Source organism: Trachinotus anak, unplaced genomic scaffold, assembly GCF_046630095.1.
Source record: "Trachinotus anak isolate AG129_WGS33_773 ecotype Australia unplaced genomic scaffold, CSIRO_AGI_Tana_v1 ptg000011l, whole genome shotgun sequence".
In the NCBI taxonomy this organism is placed as follows: Eukaryota; Metazoa; Chordata; class Actinopteri; order Carangiformes; family Carangidae; genus Trachinotus; species Trachinotus anak.
In genome coordinates this window covers 23,279,842-23,302,090 of record NW_027273862.1, presented here as the reverse complement: position 1 = coordinate 23,302,090, position 22,249 = coordinate 23,279,842, and the positions used below count along the sequence as shown (strand labels likewise).

Here is a 22,249-nt window from a genome sequence, read left to right as displayed (position 1 = left end):
GTAAAATATATGCAGTCAAATGGTCTATGCATATGAAATTGCAATGATAATGGAGATATATACAGATTAGATACATATGAGCATGAGCAACATATGAATCAGTGTCTTTCAAATCAAAAATGTGAGTCATGGAAAGCCTAACTCCAACTGTCTTTACTTTCCAAATTATATGTGAATGGTAAAATTGACTGCCTTTATGACACTTTTCTAGTCTTACTGACCACTCAAAGTGCTTTACAATGTAAGCCATATTCACCCATTCGCACACACAGTCATACAACACTTACATCTACAGAGTATAGAGTGCTGCTACCAGCTGGGAATCGAACCACCAACAGGGTGATAAATGGACAATCCGCGCTACATCCTGAGCCATGGTTGGAAGTGGGATACATGCACAAATTTTAAAAATATGTTCACCCTTGATGTGCGCTTGGTTCATCCCAGCCAGAATCTTTAAAAAAATATGGTGTGAGGAATGGGGATTAGGTTGGGGCAGACACTTTGTGCTTGGCTTTGTATTGTGCTATGTGACGTCAAGTTAAAGTGCTGGTTCTCCTTACCTTAGGCGATGATAGAGTAATTAGTTACTTACAGCCTTTTACATTTTTTATTACCAAAAATATTTTGGTATTAGCTACCCTGATGACTGTCACTATATTCTCTGTGGAAAATAGTGGGTCAGTTAGTCTCCCACTTTTATACTTGTCATGGCTGGTGATTGGTCACAAAATTCATCTTAACTGACCTGACTCACCTCCAAGGAGATGCACACAAGCATTGTGAGCTGCCAAAGTGTTTTTTGCACAGAGTTTGAGAAAGTTTTAACATCATGAATATGCTAATGGGGACTATCCTGAGTTTATTTCCTCTGTTTATTTGTAGAACTTTGTCTGCGTCGACAATAAACCAACGGCCCTACTTTGAGGTTTTTCTTTTATTTGTTGTTGGTCTACAAAAATTTTTTTATGTTTAATGCAGTAGTTAAAATGGTATTTAAAAACCAGGTGAAACTAAGGTTGCATTTTTTACCTCAGTTTTTTGATGGACTTAGTGGTGACTGAATAAGTTTGTTTGTGAGTGAGTGTTGTAGGGGATTATAAACATCTTCTTTTAATCATAATTTATTTCTCTGTGTGGATTTCATTCACTGTTAGGGAAAGTGCGATATTGTGGTGAGTTGCTGGAGGTCCCGATCCTCTTTCACAATGATCTGGTGCTCTGGGGGTACCGTGCTACGGGCTGTAAACACAGAGTTCCCCAAGTTGCATAACTACAGATTTCCTCTGGGGAAATGAAGGTTTATGGCCCTGAAATGTATCAAGTTCAGCTGCATGTTCCCCCTCCCCCCTGGGGCCTCCCCTTTCTACTGCTGCCCCAAGACCACCTCTCCACATTGCACGAGACTCCCCAGCCTCTCCCCCTGTTCATCCTTATTTGCCTTACTCTTTCACCCCCTCCCCTTTCTGTTTGTCTCACTCCATCCTGGCCTGCAGTGCATTTGCAGCCAGTGTCCTTCAACCTCCCTACAAACATTGCCCTTGTCTGCACATGCTGTTTGTAATATGGGACATGTGGTTTTCTGTGTTCATGCTTCCACACAAATGCAAATATAATACTGCTGTTTTAAAGCATTGTAACGAAGAGTAAATCATGGTCGAAGAATAATCATTGATCCCAGGAGGTCTATCAAACTGCACAGTAGCTCTTTAACTACTTTTTTGAGCAAGGAAAATAAAGGAGCATAGACTTATAAACAATAACACTACTCTAAGCTGATATTAAAATTGATAAAATTATACTGCTATCTTCTAATATAAAACTTTGGATTTCATGATAATTACCCAAAACACTTGACCTTAAAGTGATGGTTTGGGTTAGTGGACATAAGGCTGTATGAGGTACTTATCCATCAGTGAACTATGGATAACAGCCCTTTTATCAAGTTCAGCAGTTGAGAAATGTCGTGCCAAAGAAAAGGGCTGTGAAAATAGTCAAAATATAGCGTGCACTTAAACTGATATTGGCTTTTATCTAGCTAAAATATGTTTTTTCTGTTCTCCCTGTCCAATACAGTATATTGCTCAGCTTCTGTGCCAGTATTCCTGTATGCTTCTCCAAACTGGAAGCACTCCGACTGAAGTCTACTGCAGGTAATAAACTGACTATGGATAAGTACCGCATACAACCCAACGTCAAATAACCTGAACTATCCCTTTAAGTTGTGTCTACAGCTGGTAAGCAATATACTTATATGTATTTACTATTAATTCAAAATAAAACCTATTTAGACAGCCTGTTTAAACAGTCTTGGTTACAGTCAGTGACGACATTACAAGGCAAAATATTTTATTGTGAAGAAACTCTATGTCACTGCTGGCAAGAGTATAGCTGTTTTCATAATTTTGCCATTTAATAACTCTAATGCACAGCAGATGAAGACAAGAGCAGGAATCCCACAATTTGTAAAGAGAAAAAAGTGTTAAAAACAGTTTCAAAATTATTTGTTATTTCAGGAGCATTTTATTAAACAACAGCTGTGGGTCTTAGATCACCTTGTAAGTATAATTTATGTGTCTGGCATACATGTGTTGCGTCTTCTCTCTTGGAAGTCTGTAGCTTCATGTCTATGACAGTTCTCTCTCATTCTTGTTGGCCTCAGCCTCTCCTCGTCCTGCTGGGAATACACAGCCTTGAGTTTGAAATGTGTTTACATTTTCAGCATGTTACAAATTATCTGCTAAGACTAACTTTGCGTGACTTGGCAGAAGCCTTCACCTTGCTCAGTTATTGTTTGGGTCAAACGTATTTCAGGGGTTTGCTCTCTCAATTTGACTGTCTTTATCTGACAGGGGTTCTCTAAGCCAGATGTGAACCCAGGCGAAAGGTGAAGCTCGTGCTCTGTGTTGGTTTGTGTTAGTGAGCCTGCACGCATAGGTTTAAATGAATGTGTGTATGAATGTATCATGTAGGCATCCTGCCAATATGTCTGCAGTGTTTTTGCCCACTGGCAAGACTCCACTTATTCTCAATACACTATAAACTCGGAGGGAATTAGTCCGACATTTGACCTTGTTGATGTATTTTTATCTTCCGTCATAAATTAATAGATTTATCCTCAAGTTTCATTACCACATCTCCCCCTTCCTTATCAGACTGCATGATCGTATTCATGCATATCATGTGCTTAGGATTGTCCAAGAACACTATGAAGTTTTCCCAAATGTTTCTTTTCAATGTGTATTCAATCTTGTTAAAGACAACATCAACAGATTTGATTATCTTGTCACTAAATCAGCTAAGCTGAGAAATGGACAGCTTAATATCTCCAGAGGACTGTGCTGATATCAGAGTTTGAAACACAGCAGTTGCTTAATATGTATTACATTTTCTCTACAGGGTTTTGTGAATTATAGCATTGGAGGCTGAATAACCTTAATTTTATCAAATGATATTGAAAGATTAAGTTAGGACTAATCCTTGGACAGTCATTTTCCAGTAAGAGATCATACATTTTTTCCAGTTTGATCATGTACTAAAAATGAGGCCAAATCAGGCCTGAGATTACAGATACTTAAAAACTTGTAATTGAATAACAAGGTCAAACCTTCTTATTAATGGTCACCATGCAAATAGTAAAAACATGTTTATTTCTCCAGTCTGATTTATTGAGTTAATGAGGGTGTATTCATTATTTGTCACAGTGTGTCAACAGAATAAAATTCCCTCTTCGTCTTACTCCAGAGCTTGGTAGCTGGTACTGTCACATCCACAAGGAATCAACACTGCTCACAGACGTGGGTTGTACATAACCAGATGTCTAGTGTGAAAAAATGGTTCGGTGACATGCAGAGTGGCTGCTGACAAAAGGTTGAACATTTAGCAAGTCCACAAGTACCAGATATTTTTCTCAAAAACCAAAGCAGGAGAAAGTGCTTGTGAATATTGGAAAAATGACATCAAAAGGATGTGTAAGTAGGCCATTGGTCAAAAAACCCAGGTTGGTAGAACCATATAAGTAAAAGGGATGCTTTTGACATAAACCTCAGCTGTTGTATATAAATACAACAAATGACTTAAAACCGTAAGTTATAAGTTACTGTAATGTTTCAGCCAGTATTGGGATATTGCTGTGATATCATACAGAGAGTTGGAAATGTTGTGGAAATGGATCTCCTTTTTTTGTCTTAGTCATACTTAGTAAAATGAGCATGTCTTAACAGAAAAAAAATCCTTACAAATAAATATACAATCTTTTAGTGTACAGGATTGTTGATTCTGATGGAAAGACACTGAATATCATACACATTTGTTATGTTCTTCACTTTGTATTTTAATCTGGATATCTTTTCAGCAGCAGCAGAACATTTTAGCATTTCAAAATCACACCTTGATAATGAAGAGGAAATCAGTGAGCAGCTACAATGCATTTGACCAGAGTCTGGTTTTCAATGCAGGAAGGACAGACAGATCAAAATAGGTCATCCACAAACAGACATCCTACAAACACTCTCATTTTACTGAACATGCTGTCGTAATTGTATTTATTGTGCCTCTGTTTTGTGTGCTCCAAGCACTTGTACCATTAAAAAAGACAAGTCCAGCTTGCTTCAGCACATCTAAGTCATGCCACATCTCTCTTCTGCACCTTTATGTTAATCATACGGGTCTCCTCATCTGGCTGGATGTAGATCATTTTTGGAAAAGGATACAGTCCTGACTGTGCGTAATATATTTTACTGTTTTATAAGAAAACACTTAACTGTTTTATAAGGAAATATAGTATTTAAGTCAAAATAACAATAACATAGAGTAGACTTTTGTGGTCTTACAGTTTGTGATTCGGTTGAAGCGATTTCAAATATTTCAGTATCTTTGAGGATGTTTTAAATACTTTATCATGCCCATCTGCTATCTGTTGTTTTCTCATATGAAAATAGCAACATATGGAACATTAAACAACTAATGTACAACTTGAGGGTGATGCTGGTAATGAGTTTACATGTGTCTGTTAAAATATATAATATGCGTTTGAAATCATACACGATTTGCAACTTAGTCCCGTGCTGTTTCAGTCCACCCTCCTCTCCTCCTCCCTGCATTTCATAGGGATGAAGTGAGATGCTATATGCTCCCTCCTGGTCCTCCTCCCTCGTATTGGCTTTCCCTTCTGAGACAGGGCTATGAACATTTCTTTGCCACTTTTAGTCAACTTTACAGAGGAGTAAGCATTGAAGTAGTTTTCTAGGAAAACCTCTTTGAAGTTGCAGTTGTCGTTGTAGGTATCCTGTAATGGAAACGTGAAAACATTAATACAGTACAATCTGAAGTTGCCAGTCTTTATTGTCATTTCTTGGTCTTCAAATTCACATGGATGTTTTGTGATACTTCTATTTCAGCTTGATTATCTATTAACTGAAAATGTTGTATAATATTTCTCATTGAGGAAAAACATTACCTTGCCTTGCAGCACTCCAGCCTTGTTCATAGAGATATAACGCTGACTCTTCACACCTTTGATGGCCAGTATGCCCCCCTCAGACACCGTCCTGATCTCCAGGATACCTACCAGACATTCACACAATTAGGAAAATGAGACATACTACAGGACAGATAAGACACTATCATCATTGAGCCTTCATTCCAGCTCTACACTGCGCTCAACATTCATCTTCATTAACAAACAGGATGGAAGTTCCTGTGATTAATCAGTCTTTGGTCTCTCTGGCTTTATTCAAGCCTTGTTAATTGGCCTGGGTGGCCATTACACAAACCACAACCTATGCCATAGCACATATGGGAGACAGATTAGGCCTCTCTCTCCTGGGATTGAGAAAACTACCTCCTTGCATGTGCTTTGCACGCTACATTTTAGGCCTGCCCTTCAAATCTGTTGGAGAGTAAAACACTTATGCACTTTTGCAAATATTATGTCTTTGCACTGTAACACAATGAATGTAATGTCTTATGTCTTGATGCCTTAGTGGAAAATGCAAGAAAACAGGCCACAGTGCCATTTTGAAAGGCTGAAATTAAAAAATTACATCTTTAAAAATAGAAATTCAGATCATGTATACAGAACAGTTACTACACATCCAAAGAAAAGGGTCTTGAATGGACAATATTTAATAGTGATTCATTCTGATGTTTCACCTCCCCTGAAACTGAATGAGCTAATTACTTATCTTGCAAGACTTATAGGTAAGAATGGATTTTACTTTATTGTTTAATCCAACAGATACACAGATCCTTCGTCTAGTAGTAATAAAGATGCCAATGAAAAACATGCAATAGTAAAACAGGGTAACACAAAAATTTGCTTTTCTAGGACAACTTTTAAACTGTATATAAACCCTTACTGGTAATTTTTTCATATTGTAGTCATTCTTTCATTTGACATGCTGAGGAAAACGGAAAGAAGCCTATTAAAGCTTTTCAGACTGACACTGAGCATGCTGCATTTTAGTGTTTGCTAGATCACAAACAGATGGCTGTCTCCCAATCTTGGAATGTTGTTTGTGCTCTGCTTGCACTTGATATTTGACTTAATATCACTGCCCTTTGACTGTGCACTCATATTTGTATAACACTGCTTTTCTATTCCCCAGTTAGATTTTATTCATCATGACTTGAGGTGGACGTGATCTCAGGGTTCAAATTAACACTATTTAATTTGTAAACCCCCCTAATAAAGTCAGTTGGCCATTCATTTCAGATGCAATTGCATGTCTCAAGTAGGGCCTGAGTGTATAGCTTTGATTAGTGTTAATGGTTAAGAGGCATAGCACCTTATAGCACGCTCTCATAGCATGAAGAGCTATTCCCATAATAGTACAAGTCACAGCTACAGTTGTTTGGTCTGCTGTAGAAAGATGGAACACATTTCCAGCCTCACATGCACACACACATATTGTTAACATTTTGGCTCTGATGCAGATAGCCTCTCAGGCTACCCTCAGCTTGAACAGATTTGTCATCACTTGCTGGTCCAGCCCCTGGCTAAGCAAACTAACTTGAGGGTAATCCCTAATTCTGCTTTTTCTGAACAGAGTTTGAATCCAGTGTGTACAATTATGTTTGAGGATGTTGAAGACAGCCTTCCAGGAGTAGTGCCTTACTGTGCAATTTGAGATTAATATTGACATACTTCATACTAAATGCCTTGCAGTTACACAGAGGTATCATATGACCACACATGATTCATTTTAATAATTTGTATTTACTTTGTCCTCAAATGATAATTTCATTGATCAAATAATATCTGCACTTAAATTACAAAATACTCAATATCTTTATCAGATCTGTATTACAGTTTGACATTTACCAAATTACAGGGAATTTGGGGGAGATACAGAATAGCCAGTCACTCAGCCGTTTTTATTTGACCACACCTGACACCAGGTCTGTTATGCCATAATCTGAGTAACAGTAGAGCACTAAAAGATATTACTATCTTCTTATGTATAGTTGATACTGTCTTTGAATTCCCTGTTTTCATTCTGTGGTTTAGAAACTTGTTGATTGCCAGCTTGAAAGTTGTTGTTATCTGCTCTTTTGCTGTGAGTTGTGCTGTGAGATGTGACACTCTTTTTATCGACATTATTATCACATTTCAGTTTAATTCAAATTGAGCCCTGTCATGGTCTTTTAAATCTATGTGTTATCTTATACGTATCATGGGTTTGTTTTCTTTTGAGGATTTGTTTTCTTTTGAAGATTTGTTTACACATTTAGAACAAACTTGTGCTGGAAACCATTGCAATACGCCTGAGCAGAATTAACACATTATTTTTTTTTCTACAGCACAGCTGTTTTTGAATATGTTGCCCAATATCAGTGCTGACAGTGGGTGACATTTTAGTTCTCTATACACTGCAGATACAAAAGCCTCAGTGGAATAACAAAGATTCACACTGGAGACATTTTGACTTTTTATAAAAACAATCCTTTGAAATATAATAAAGTTAGAAAAGACTTATGTGGTGCAAGAGATGAGCTCGCTGGATGTAAGCCGGTATTTTTGTTGCAGAGGCACACAGAATGTGGAAGCCAAAAATAATGCAGCTCCACGTGTCTCATTTTGGTTTCTTCTTCTTTGCTTTCTCTTCATGAAATCAGCTTTATGGGACTTCTTGTTCACTACACCCCAAAAAGTATGAATCACTGATTTATTACATATACATCTGCACCACGCTGGTCTCTTCAAAGGCTTATTGGTTAATTTCTGTCTCCTTTTAGCGTGCGATCGTCAGCCACATATGGGTGTATCAATTTTTCTGTCTTTCATTGCCAGTTGTTGCACAAACATCTTTTCCATGAGCCACCTCTCTGTCAAGCCAACATTCCAGCCACAGCCACACTGTCAGATAGGAGGAAATGATAACTACTTAAAAACGCCTTACCAGGACAGAAATTCCCAGTAGTATCTAAATATATGAGCTTTGAAAAATGTTGGCTCTAAGCAACAATTTATAGTGAATTTATAGTGTTAAAACACAATTACTATGGCTAGCAAATAAAATTAGCCATTCAGTAGTTAACCAGCATGTGTTTTGACATTTTTTTAGAGTCTGACAAACTCTTTCAGCTTTCAATAATTTTGGACTAGACATAGTATGGTAGCTGTCTCTGTGTGAGATGTCAGTTGCTAACCATAGATTCATCAGAGGGTGAATATCTTTTTTCATGATTTCTCCATTTCTAATATTCATGCCTTTGTCTCAAGATTGCATGAGTAAATCACGCTGAACAAATGTGAATCTGTGCCAGTCTCCAAGACCCTTTGGTTTACTTCATTACAGCCTGTGTTTACACGATGTTATTGTTTAACAAGCCAAAACCCCCACCTGCTTCATTTTACCTCTGTCACTTTGGCTGCCCTAACAGAGACACATAACCCATTAACACTGTGATTACACTGTGGAGAACGCTGTACAATAACACCTCCCACGTGCTTCTGTCACCCTGACAGACCAAAGGTTCTTCACTGGTTCAGTGGAAAGATTTCACAACTAAATACTGCATTGTCGAATTAAAACATTTCAAATTCTGGTTCCTGCTCGCATTCAAGCCATTTCACATTTAGAAAATATATCAATGTTTTTTTATATTGCTAATAAATGCAGAGGAACTTAGTGAATGATTGGTTTTTATAATGAGACAAAAAGAGTCATCCTTACTGTAGCAGTCGGTGGGATCTTGAGTCCCATTGATATTGCCTCTGTCATCAATTGTTAGGAACCACTGTGTGCGGCTGAACAGCTGTCGGATGCGTACATCTCCTCCCTCCATGTAGTCGTAGTTACTGTTGTGGCGCTCATATTTGGAGCAGTTCATGATGGCGGCAAGTTGCTCAGGAGTGCAGTCACTGTAGACCACACACACACTGCCAAATAGAAAGATTGCATGCAGGTACAGTCCCGAGAACAGATTTTGAAGGTTCCATGTCAGCATCCATTTGCGCATTATAATACAATGCAGTGGGGATCAATGAACAACATACTGAAATGTGAGATGGAGATCTGTGCACTATCCCTCAGCCCAGCAGCCCCCTGACCCCTGACTTGTTTCCCTTGTGTTGTGACCTCCGGGTCCCTGTTTCTGCAGCAGTCCTACTCCTAGTGGGACGTTGTGACGGGGTGGTTGTGGAGGGGATTCTGTGAAGGTGGTTGGGGTTGGCTGGAGCTTGAGAGTGGTCTGAAGAAGCAGACGAGTAGCAGTGTTATTAGATGATGTCTTGCTTTAGTCCTCAGTGACAGTGCGCGTTGACTGCTACATCCTCTTGAGACCATAGTCTGACATTGGACGTCATAATCCAGGTCAGGAAATGTTATGCACAATATCACTGTGAAAAAAAAAAAAAAAGAAAGAAAAAAAAAAGAAAGTAGACATATTTGAATGCAGTTGTAAAAAAACTGTTATACTCACAGGTTCAGTTCCAAGTAAAAAGAATTTTGTTAAAGCAGCTTAAAAAAAATAAATGATTGCTGGGATTCACCCAACAACAGATTAGAGCTCCCATAAATTTTCAAACAGCTTTCAAATAGCTTCTGGTTTTCTGTGTTTGTATGAATATGTATTGCACATTTTCTAGCAGTAAATCAAACTTTCTGTGGTGTACTTTGACAGACATGTTTCCCTGACATGGAACTCAGAACAGTGAAATATTATCAGGGCTGTTGGATTACTTCACAAATTTATGGTCTATAATCTTCTCTATTTCAGTATACATACAATATGTAATTACAAACAAACAAACTATGCTGCTTTTCTTGTAAAAAAAAAAAAAAGTTTATAGTTCATAGTTTAATGACTTACATGTGTTCTGAGGGATGACAGGAGTTGTCAAATTGGTGTTCCCTTTCGGCAAGAGTTTTAATTTGAAGATTCTTAAGTTCTACAGCTGAAGTCTCAGTTGTAAACCAAGTCCAGTAATGCAGTAAAACTAAACAAGAGCTGGGAGCTTCATTCAATTCCCATGGATGTCTTCCTGATTCTGGCAGGCTGACTCTGTGCATCTTCCACTGTCGCTGTGCACTCTGCTTAGATAAATGCCTCCTGCTGACCTCACTTGAGAGCAATTAGATCCCAACCAGTCAGCTGTCCCTGGCCGAGATGCAACGGAGAAACACCCTCTGCCTGCCTCTTGCTGCCACTCACCCTCTGGACATGAGAGGGAGCTATAAACTCTTAGAATAGCAGGCTCTCCTTGGTATGCGCTCCAAAATACTTTGAGCACATTTGCATGTACACTCACTCTTTCAGAACTTATTACAACCTCTGTCTTTTCCAAGAAACATGTTGCACTTAAATAGGTTTGTGCTGTGCATGTTACAGAGCTCACAGTGACTCACGTTCACTTAACTAATGGTTAAGATATTTACTCTAATGACTATGCTTTGAAGAATGTCTTCCCTATCATTTTAAATGTCATTAGTGGTTATAATAGTGGTTTTACTTGATTGGTAAGGATTTATTGACTCAAGTAAAAAACTTCAAAGACACTCTTTAGTTCTCATTCTTATATAGTGTAATAGTGGGAAGTAATAAGTTATGGTTGACAGGTATCCATCCAAGGGGAGAAAAACAGAAGACATAACTGCTCAGAAGTAGTCATCTCCGTGTCAGGGGTCATGCACTCTTTCACTTTTCGTGTTTGTATTTAAAGTCACAATTTATTGCCTTACATACCTGGCCTTTCCTTGGACTCACTACTTCAAAAGTTTATATGGGCCCTAATGACGCGCTCCCCTGGGGAGGTCAGGGATGCAGGCCTGTGAAAGAGGGGGACGTCTGGCTGCAGAAGGTCTCCTTCTCATCTCTAAACTAGTGGTCGTAAAGACCTGATCTATTAGGTGTCACGCTGGCCTGTTCATCTGTCCCTTCTATCACCTCAGACACAGTTCACACTCTGGTCTTTTGGACGCATAGGCCAAGGAAACATCACTTAACATACTTAACACCTCTGGCAGCGTCCATATTACAAATACCACAGAGCTAGATGTTAAAATTATGACAAAATTTTTATAAGTTAACATTTCAATATAAATAGACATATAATTCCATTACATACTGTACATGTACTTTGAATGCAATACTTTATTTGAATCCTAAATAAAAAAATAAAAAAATAAAAATCTCAACAGGTGGATTGTAGTTTATGAGAATTTTCAGATGTAGTGTTCATAAGTTTCCACCTTGTCATGGTGGAGGGTTTGCGTGATCATAGGAGCTATGTTGTCACATGCAGGTAGCACCTGGAAGGGGTCCCTGAGGCCAATTGCTCCCAAGAGAGGCCAAACAGAGCGATTCCAAAAACCACTTTGAATTGGTCTCAATATAAATGAGTAACCTTGCATGGAATCAGGAAAGTGGGGCCCCCTCCTGTAGACAAGCCTGTAAGGGGAGCTTGCAGGTGATACCTGAGTGACTATAGGGCCATAGGGCCTGATCATGTTTAAAACAATGCAGGGTCTCCATGTGGGCTCACTTCCTCTAAGGATCTGTGTAGGGTTATAGTGCTATGACAGTAGGGGGTGAGGCAGATTGTTACCTCCTTGCTGTCCTTTTCCAGAGCTATCTAAGGTGAGAGGCATGGTGGGATTTGGGGATACAAAGAATCCCCTAGATGATTACTGCATTATGCGTCTGTTTTTTGCAGAACAGAAGACTCTGACTTTTGTCTGTGTCTCTGTGCTCTCTGGATGGTGTCCTGGACAGGTTACTGATTGACACACCTTCTGTTGAGTTGGCATAACCTGTGTAGTTAGGGGCAGCCATGTCCATGTCTCTGCTTGGGGTCAAAGAGGTAGTTAAAAAGTCCACAGTCACAAGATGAAGGTCAGGAAAATTTCTTATGGACTGACTTCTGTTCCAAGTGAAGGAGTTAACATATCTTCTTCATGAGTAAGACTGGTATTGGCAGGTGGATATGAGCAGCAAAGCACTCAAATTACTAGTGTACAGTATGTTCTGATCCTCACCTACTGTATGGCCATCCTTTAAAGAAGAGTTTGACATGGTTCTAGAGGGGGATGTTTGGGATTATTTCCCCAGTGGGTCATGTATGCAGTAAAATGGATAGATGGACGACTTCCTTTCCAATAAGCATCTGCATGTCTCACCATTCTAACCAGCAACCTCTTGGGGAAGGGTGACTTCCATTACTGTCAGCCTTTAACATGCTGACCTTGTCATGGGATTTGGTAGGGGGCTGTGATGCTGGAAGAATGGAGGGTATCTATCATTAGATAAACAGTTGTTGAACCAGTGACCCTTGATCTCTCCATGGGTTGGGTCAGTCGGAATAAGGAAATGATGTCTAGGGGGATTGCTTAAAATGTGTAACAACTTTGCTGCTGTAATGAAAAACCAAGTCCAGTGAAACTGTAAAGGTAGTTTTTCATGCAGCTGAAACACCTCTTGAATAGTTAATTGCAGCAGTTAACTGTACCTCTTTGTAGCATTTTTGCAAGACCCCGGGTTCACAGGTTAAGGACGCCATCATTGACCTGACATGTTGAGGAAAGGGGAGGCCAGGACGTTGTAGACTTGGCAGAGTTGAAATTCTCATTAACATTTTGAGCTTTGTTGTTTGGGCTTACCCATGTAACATTTGCCTTGACTTAAAACATATCAGATTACGTTTGAATTTCTGAATGCATTATTTATCTTTGTTACAGGAACTGGTTTTCCAAGAATTAATTGTGAAAGTAGTTACCTGTTATAATTCTCTTAGTTAGTATTTTTGCAGAATTCTGAGACCATTAAATGATGTGCGGATTTTTAATCACTCCTTAAAACACATCTAGAGTCAGTTCTTGTTATTTTGTCTTCTACCTTTATTATAATAATGATAATGATTATTATAATTAGTAGTAGTTGTAGTCATATTAGTAGAGGGAGTTGTATTATTTAGTCTAATAGAAATGAAATTGAAGAGCAATGCAATGCCACAATAAAGGTATGATATGGCTACTTCATAGGGCTGCTATAGCATTCCAGAAAACTGAAACTTAAAAGCTGCATGAGTGTTCTCAGTTGACACATCATGAATACAGTATATGATTTCAGAAATAACATTTATCTGAATCTTGTGTGTGTGTGTGTGTGTGTGTGTGCATCTGTGCTCGTGCATACAGGTATGTGTGTGCAGGTAGTTTGCTTTTATAGCCTGAATGGCTGCCTGCTGCCGTTCAAGGATCAAAGGCCCTACACTGTCTGGAGTTTACAGTAGTATAGGAAGTGCAGTGGCCGTGAGGCAGGCACACCAGACCTGCGTGAGTGAGCCTCTTTAAATCTCAATGACTGTATGCCTTCAGTCCCATCGGCCCATCTCGCTGCTTTGTTTATCTCTCTTTTTCTGTCTGAGTTATTTGCTGTTTTGATGAGTAGAGGTCAGCACTTAAAACCTTACAACTCCTTTTAATTGATTCCCATTGTTTCATGTTATGTTGAATGCTGCTGAAGCCAGTAGAGAGTCAGTGAGGGTTTAGATGATTGCAGTGTAACACGCAAACATGCAAGCTCACAGTCAACTCAAGTCCCATTCCAACTCCAAATTCAGACGAACCTCAGCCTTGCTGTGTCAGCCTGCATAAACCCACAGTGACATTCAGTTGGTCTTATTGCTGCTTTTTGTGAAGTATAAGTGTTTATTAGTCTTATAACTAACTATACCTATACCATTGTATAACTGTTTAACTGGTTATCATAGAGATAACTAAATAAAAAGACATTGTTTTAGAAGTTCATTTTTCTGAATGAAATACAGTGTTGTAGGGTTGTCTTTCCGGGAATTTGTTTTCATTAAAATGTTGTCATGCAAATCACACATCACTTCATTGTCTGAATGTTCACCGGATAAGCAGTTGTTCAGCAAGTTGTTTCCAATCCCTTTCACTCAGGACAAGAATATTGCCATGTGATTTATCACTTTGTTGTATTTCAAGGACCTCTTGGAGTGTTAGCACATGAATCCAGAATTTATGATAGTTTCCACTATTACTGCCGAGACATCTGCCTCCACACAGTGTCTGCTCGCAGCGCTCTAAAAGCATTCCTGGAGAGAGAAGAGCCTCTGTGTCTGTATGTGTGCATGTGCTCTTTACCCTGTTTTCTAGTGATATGACTGCATTATGCTGGGAGAATGGATTATGTCTAAGGTCAGTCTATTCTTAGCACTGTTTTAGACTGTTTGGGTTTAGCTTTTGCTTTCTAAATTCCTTGATAATTGGGGATCTCTAGGGATGGAGCCTCACAACATTAGCTCCAACTATAAATAACTATAGCTTACAAACAGACACACTGTAAAATCACAAACGCGTGCGCACACACAGACACATAAACACACACTTGCTTGTAAAACCAGTTCAATTCAAAAAGTCAAATGCTCTGAGTTCATTAGGAACAGATCAGAGATAAAATACTAAATTCATATGGATTGCTGTGCTTTTCCAGACAGTATCATGTCCCCCCTGAGTCAGTTTCACCTTCTCTCAATGATATGCAGCCAAGCCATCAGTTTGATTGAACTGAATGAGATGAAAAGTTATGTTTTTATGTTTAGGAAGACTTAATCTCAGCATATATGATATGATTTAGCTTCCTGCATATTTTGTTCAGATTCTTTTTTTTTCTCTTAAATTGTTTTATACAGATCAGATGTGTCCAGAAATGCATTTTTCACAAGTTAAATATTCTTTCATTAAAAAAGGTCTCAAGTGTTGAGGCTGTACTCACCATTTAAGGTAGTATACAAAGGGAATAGTGAAGCTTTGTCTGTGACAGCAGGCTTTGCAGTACTCTGTTAACACTGCACGCATACACACGGTGTGACACATGCACACACATACTGCCACTCTGCTCGGCTCTTTGAAGCGTCTCTTCCTGGGACCTGCTAACACACTGAGTGTTAGTGCAGTAAAATGTGACACATGTTTCACAGCTCAGGTTGTCACTGCTGCTGCCTGGTCTGGGGTGTGAGATGGAGGTTGTCAGTGTTCAGTGTTCTCCTACAGTAAATGTGTTTACCCACAGGGATTTCTTACGAATGCAACCTGAGTCAAATCTGATGTTTGACTACAGAACACACAGAGGGTATTGTTTGCTTTTGAAATGTAATGTTAACCTATACCCACAGGTCACGTACTCAGAGTGTATTCAAGTGACAAATCTGTATGCACAAACATTAAGTAATGATAAAATCTATATCTTGGCCAGCACATTTATTGCCCAAGTTAAATAATATAAAAAAATACATCCTTTTTTTAAAGTTTGTGACATCATATCTAACCAAAGAATAGCTATAATATTTTTGTTCATGTTGGATAACAATGCCCTTCATGTCTTAATGTTTTAATGTTACAATGTCTTATATACACACATCTTGTAAAAAAAAAAAAAACAAAAACAAAAAACAGATATTCATAGAGGTTCTTATGAAAACAAATATCTTTGCATTAAACATTATACATTCAGTTTTTATATTCTTAGGTTTCCATTCATTATACACACTACACTATATATGGGGAGGGGGGCGAACATCTTATTTCCACATTTGACTTTCTGCTTTCTTCTATTCAGTCAGCACTTGATAACGGTGAAATGTCGGTTAATCCCTGAAATTTTTACTGTACAAATCAGGAGCATTAATGACAGAACATCATGGCCCCATGTTACTGTGGTATCAGAAATTTTCAGTACAACATGCACTGATTTGCTAGGCACACTTCATGATGTTGTAGGCAGTTGCAGTGCATTAGGTCCGGTGTAATCGGCCTTGTTAGAGAATGTGAACCAGTGTTGTGCTTCACTGTCCGGGGAATATGTTGATCCCATCTAATGCAGGAACAGCTGTTAGGGATCACGGTCTTAACTGCTCACCATATCTGTTCATGTATTAGAAAAAGCAGAGCCTTACTTATAAAAACATGTGTGGCCTCAGTGGTTTTAAAGGAGAAAGATGTTCTAAAATAAGCACTTTGAGTTTCTGACTCAGAACAGTGCACAGTCTATGTCAAAGCATCTAGTTTGGTCTGTATTTCTGATTTGATGCATGAATGCATGAAGAAAAGATACATTTCTTAGTTGCTGTTGACCAGTTTCTTTGTAGGGCAAGAACCTTGTTGTGACTCTTGATGTAATGTCATAACGGGAATGTCACTCTGCCGGTGTGAGCACCGAGTATCTTTCCGGATGCAACAGCAATGTGAGGAGAGTCAAACCTCTGCACCTTACAACCTCTCATGTAAAGATCAGTTGCACTAAACCATCAACACCCACTCCTTTTTGGTAAAACAATTTGTTGTACCCTTGGGATGAATGACCTTTTTCAAGGATTTATTACTCGGAATCAATCAATGAGCATTTTGAAGATAGAGACACCACATTCTTACCCATATTACTGGTATCGCTCTTTGTCACTGGAGTGGACTGTCCACCAGTTTGGTCTTCAAAAATATTTTCTCCTTCTTCACATCGATGTGTAATATTTAATAGTTTGAGTGAATTTACACCCAAATGCCCTTAATGTGACAATACCATACATTTAGGAGACTGCATCTTTGTCCACTAACTTCAAAAGAATGGGCTGTATTATTGACAATACACATATCAGGTTTTTTTTTTTTTTTATTAGTACATTTTTATACTTATTTTTACTGAAAAAACATCAGCACTTGTTGGTAAATTGAGTATCAGAACTGGACAATCCAAATAGATAATAATCTTAATTACTCCCAGCAGCCATGTGTTATCTAAAGACAGCGTTATTTAAAGAATTATCTGAAATTAAATACGTCAGATAACATGTTGTACCCTGGGAGATTGCCGTCACAACCTTTTTCAGAACCACAGTTTCTTTCCTCTTTGACACAAAATACTTCCAGATGAGTCTCATTATTACTTTGAGTGTCTGCATTACTCTCTCTGCCCTGTTTTTCTCACCGTCTTTCTCTGCATCTGTCTGTGTCTCTAGCCATACAGCTGGAGTGCATGTTGTTTTACAATAATAACATGTTAAACCCCCTGCACAACATTATTTTAAAAACAGACTAGTGTGCTAATAAAATGCCATGGTTCATCTAGGTGCAGCACATTCTAGTCTAATCATAAAAAGTTGGGGGGATTCAAACAGCAGGGTGCAGTGATAATAATATGTGTGACGTTCAAACACACCGAGCGTATTAATTTCATGAAAAGAGCCATGCGTGGGGCTTCACTGAACTAAATGGAGCACTTAATGAACCTGGCATGACTCTGGCATTGCAGAGGGGGATGTGAAAAGGAGGGCCAGCATGCTGGGGGGGCTTCTGGGGACAAAAGTGTTTACACAGTCTTTCTTGAGTTGTTCTTGTGTGGCTTGGTTCACTGAGATTTCATCAAATGTTTTTGTTGGGGGTTCCCTTTATCAAATTGCAACGAGCTGGACCGCCTGACATCGCGAACACTTTGCATGCAAGGTGCAACAAAATTATCTGTGTAAGACCTTTTAGCAACAATTCAAAGAGCATATTATGCTCTACGTTCATACAGGATGTTGTTTGACATGAAAGCATCCACTTCCACATTCATTTTGACATACAACGTTTACATGCTAAATGCCTTCTCAGTAGAAAACTGGTGAAGTTATTGTAATTTGCCTGAGAGTGCATTGGCTGACCTATGTTGACAGGAACTGACCTCTCTAATATTTCAATCTCTTTCATCAAAAAACAGAATCAATGCCAGGCACACGTCCCATGGGAAAAGAATGATACTCTAGGAGGCACATTTTTAGTGATTGGTCTTGATCTGTCTCGATTTTACTGAACAAATTATTGTTTATAATCAACTTATGGAGTTCAGATAAGTCTGTATACTATATTTTCCCATAAGAGCTCTCTGCTTTACAACTTTCATTATCACTTGGCACTTGGGAACACAAAAGTGTGAAGTTTTAAAATCCAAAAACAAAATTTGTGCCCTGAAAGTAGATTCACTTGAAAAACCCAAAGCCCAAAAAGAGAAGAAAGTGGCTGCTCAGTGAATCACTTGTATGGAACACATGAGTGGAGGTGCGGTTTGCAGGAGAGGCCAGCGAGGGAGGCAGTGAGTGGAGATACCTCCAGCTGGTCAAAAGACACACACACACACACACACACACACACACACACACACACACACTAATCAGCTGTCCTTCACTTTAGTAATGGTAATTAGTGAAAATAATAAGCAGACAAAAAGGACACATGATCAGAATTAATCTCCCACAAGTGAAAGGCCAAATAAAATTCCTTCTGGGGCAGAGCTCCTTTTGGATCCATCTAAAGTCCTCCTTAATCTTCTCATAGCTACTGGCTTTAGTGGAGCCATAACCATAACACTGAGTCACTCAACTGTTCATTGGCTTCTGAGAGGAATGTCTGTGTCATGTGTTATGATAGAAGTTAACGAGAGCCAGTATTTTGTGTTTTATTTTCATAACCATCATTACAAAAGGCTGACAAGTTCATGGATTCATGAGTGCGCGCGCGCACACACACACGCATATATACACACACACACGCGACTGCACACATTACAATTAGGAGTATATATGCGAGGATTTCTCAAAACATTGAGCAAATATCTTTTATCAAGTTTACATGTATTGTTTTCATCACTTAACATAACATTTACACATTTATATGCATCCACAATTAGTCATCATCCATGAGTGTTTGTCTAACTGGATCATCTGTGCAGATGTCATACGTAAGTCGATCTGTGAATGTGTTTGAGTGTATGCACATGCCGACGCTTGTCTATGTCCATGTGATGTATCCATGTGGTTTTATTTTTGACAAGTAAAGCACCGCTGTCTGTGGCTTCTAGATAACAGTGCCTTTCAATCTTTGTCATGCCTCTCTCTGTGTCTCATTTTAAGGATGGATGTCTTTTTAATGGTGAGGGTGGGAGAAGCAGAGCAGAGCTGGACAACAGGAGTTGATGTTGGAAGGAGAACAGACACATTACCCTTATGAATTCCTGCTAGCAGCTACCACGCCAGGAAGTTTCTCTGTCTGCATTGTGTGACTGGCCTTGAGCTCGCGAGGAAATTAGACGGTGGTCTATATTATGGCATCACAGCAAGGTTTCCTTCCTTTATCTTGTCTGTAATTCCATTAACCTTTTTATCTCTTGACCTACATGTAACATTGCTTGGCCTCAGCGTCACTGGCTGAGCATTTTTCTAGGAAGGTCACAGGTCAGGGTTTCTCAGTGTTTCATATAAGTCCGTTATCACCTGGTGATAAGGGGAGGAGAGTTTTTTCAGCTAGAGAGCAATGGAAGAACAGGAACTGTTCGTGTGGAGAGCAGGTGTTGTCTAGAGGAAGCAGCCTGGTGCGTGATGTGTATATGTGTTTGGGTGGGTGTGTGTCCAGCAGAGACCCCTGTGAGGTAACATGCATGCAAGAGGCCAGGACACCAGCCAGAGGGAAATAACTTTTGTGAACAGTTATGTCCTGAACTGGCCTGGTTTATAACCAAAGGTGTGCTGCCGTCGTCTACACGAACAAAACAAACTACAAAATCCAGAAGGGTGACATGTGTTTCTGTTTACCTGTGACATCTGTTGTAGGGAATTAGTCATAAAAAAGCTCTTAACGTTTACTTAACTGCCATTCTGCTTAGTAACAAAGCACACATAGTGAAAACAGTTAACATTATTGAGTAAAATAGTCAAACAATTACTAAATTAACCCAGATGAACTATGCAGTCAGTGTTAAATTCATTCCAGGTAAATGTTCACGATATTCAGATGATGTAAATTGAAAATGAAAAGGTGAAAATTAATTTGTTCAACTTTCAATTTTGCTCAGAACATCTTTTATGCATCAGTTTTTATAACTTAAAGTTGTTACAATACTACAGGAAAGATTGCAGAGATGTTGTTGCTGGTTGTGTTGAAACCTGTTGTTTATTTGAGTAAGCCTTTGCAAAGACTTATAAAATGAGCCAGCTATACTTTACATACTGTGATATGCAGTATGCTTGCTCTGTTTTGAACCACATTCGTTGCCCTTGTCAACCAGGACAGATGCAACTCGACAAGCTGATCAGTGTCTCTTTTCACTATCATTTGGCTCATTTTCTCAAACCTCTAAACACAAAATGCAAAGCTCTACAAATCTCTAGCAAAAGCAAACACAGCATTCAAAATACTTTTCTCTTTCCATAAAAAAAACCGCACCTGCCCTTCCTCATCCTCCCCTTCCTCCTCTCACTTTCACTCCTTCACCTCTAGCTCTTAATTCACCATTGAGCTTCATTTTCCTCCAAAACAGGAGAGCTCATCTGTGGCCTTTAGAATTGGAAAAAAAAGATAGAAAATAAAAAAACTGACCATAAAACAGAAATTGTGCTTTCAATTTTGCGGACTTGGTTTCGGGATTTGGAACATGAGTTTCAGGTTATGGTGATTGCATTTCAACTTCCAATTTAAGTGTGTAAACAATTGTGAAAAACTGTAGCAGAGTGTGGAGATCAGGCTGTAGTTGGGGCCAAGGTCTGTGTTTTCTCATACTCCACCTCACAGATGAATATTATGATGCATAAACTTAAAAAACATGTAGCTATCAACTTTAAATGTGATTATTTATTATAACATTTTAGTCATTAGATTTTAAGTATTTTTCCCATGAAATGTTTTGTTTTGAAATGCATACATATTAATATTTCACTGTTACAAATGTGAATAAAAATTGTACATCATGATAGAGGGCTTAGATTGTACCTCATTAATATATTTCTTTGGACAAAAGCATCTACCAAATGAATAAATTAGAAATATCTTTATTGAGAGTGTGGGGCCATAGTCAGTGAGATTTTTCCAGGAGTTTTGGAGGTCAGTGTAGAGCACTGACATGTTAATTACTAAATAGTTTTCATGAATTCATTCAAAGACAAGATACTATCATATGTCACATATTTGATAATTGAGGATAGTACCCCTAGTGGAAAAGCCATGCTTTTCTCATTAGCCAAAGAGGACATTGTTCCCCCTACTTGAGAAGATGACAGGCTGAAAGGATGAAAACACTGAATAAACAGTCTTGTCCAAATGGAGGGATAGCATGAGTTTACAGATTAGTCCTTCCCACAGGGTGGAGGGGCCTGTTTCACAATGTGCTTTCACTCAGCCCATATCTTGAGTTGCGTGAGAGATTTCCATATCTCACACACTCTTGTAAATCACAATTGAACAGTAGTAACTCAGAGAATGAACTCCAAACACGTCTGCTTTCAATTTGGGCCCAGGGGTCCTGCCAAGGCTGGGGCAGGCTTAGAGACCACCCCTCAGTGCAGATTTACTGGCCTCAACACCTCCTAGGCTTGTAGGAACGCCTGCCCGGCTCCTGCCACACCACGACACACACCTCGCACCTATACAGCTGGGGGATGGGTGAGGTAAAGGACGGTGTGTGTGGCTGCGGGAGTGTGGGGACTTCACATGGTAGAATAGTTAAACCCCACAAAAACACACGTTGATGGCATGCACGCAGAAAAGGAGAGCGCTCACATAAAAGTTGAAAAAAAAAGCTTAAGCATGCAATTTTCATTTTCTTTATTTCACCTTATACAAAATTGTAGTTTCTAAATTACAACTAAAATAATAATAGACAACAAGTTATGATAGACTTCACAAAGAGGTTTTTATTTTCGCTTACATGATGTAAAATAGCATTTCTCAGATGCACTGTATATGCTCCAGAATTCTGGCTCTGT

General features: G+C 38.9%; 2 protein-coding genes across 3 annotated transcripts in view; one reads left to right on the top strand and one right to left on the bottom strand.

The window, feature by feature from the left end:
• cops2 (COP9 signalosome subunit 2) overlaps positions 1-22,249 on the top strand; it is a 43,829-nt gene that overhangs the window by 2,968 nt on the left and 18,612 nt on the right. Inside the window, exon 3 of the mRNA XM_071489102.1 lies at positions 2,077-2,153. The gene's annotated coding sequence lies outside the window, so the exon portion shown is untranslated. The remainder of the gene's footprint in view (positions 1-2,076; positions 2,154-22,249) is intronic.
• Positions 3,647-10,661, bottom strand: fgf7 (fibroblast growth factor 7). Of its 2 annotated transcripts, XM_071489105.1 has the most exons (4): positions 10,318-10,661; positions 9,180-9,844; positions 5,459-5,565; positions 3,647-5,287 (listed from the first exon to the last, which is right to left on the bottom strand). In XM_071489105.1, exons 2-4 carry the CDS (start codon positions 9,463-9,465, stop codon positions 5,072-5,074), a joined length of 609 nt encoding a protein of 202 aa, XP_071345206.1. In that variant the 5' UTR covers positions 9,466-9,844; positions 10,318-10,661; the 3' UTR covers positions 3,647-5,071. The 2 variants fall into 2 exon arrangements, with proteins under 2 accessions (XP_071345206.1, XP_071345207.1); XM_071489106.1 differs by lacking the exon at positions 10,318-10,661 and having other exon boundaries at positions 9,180-9,952.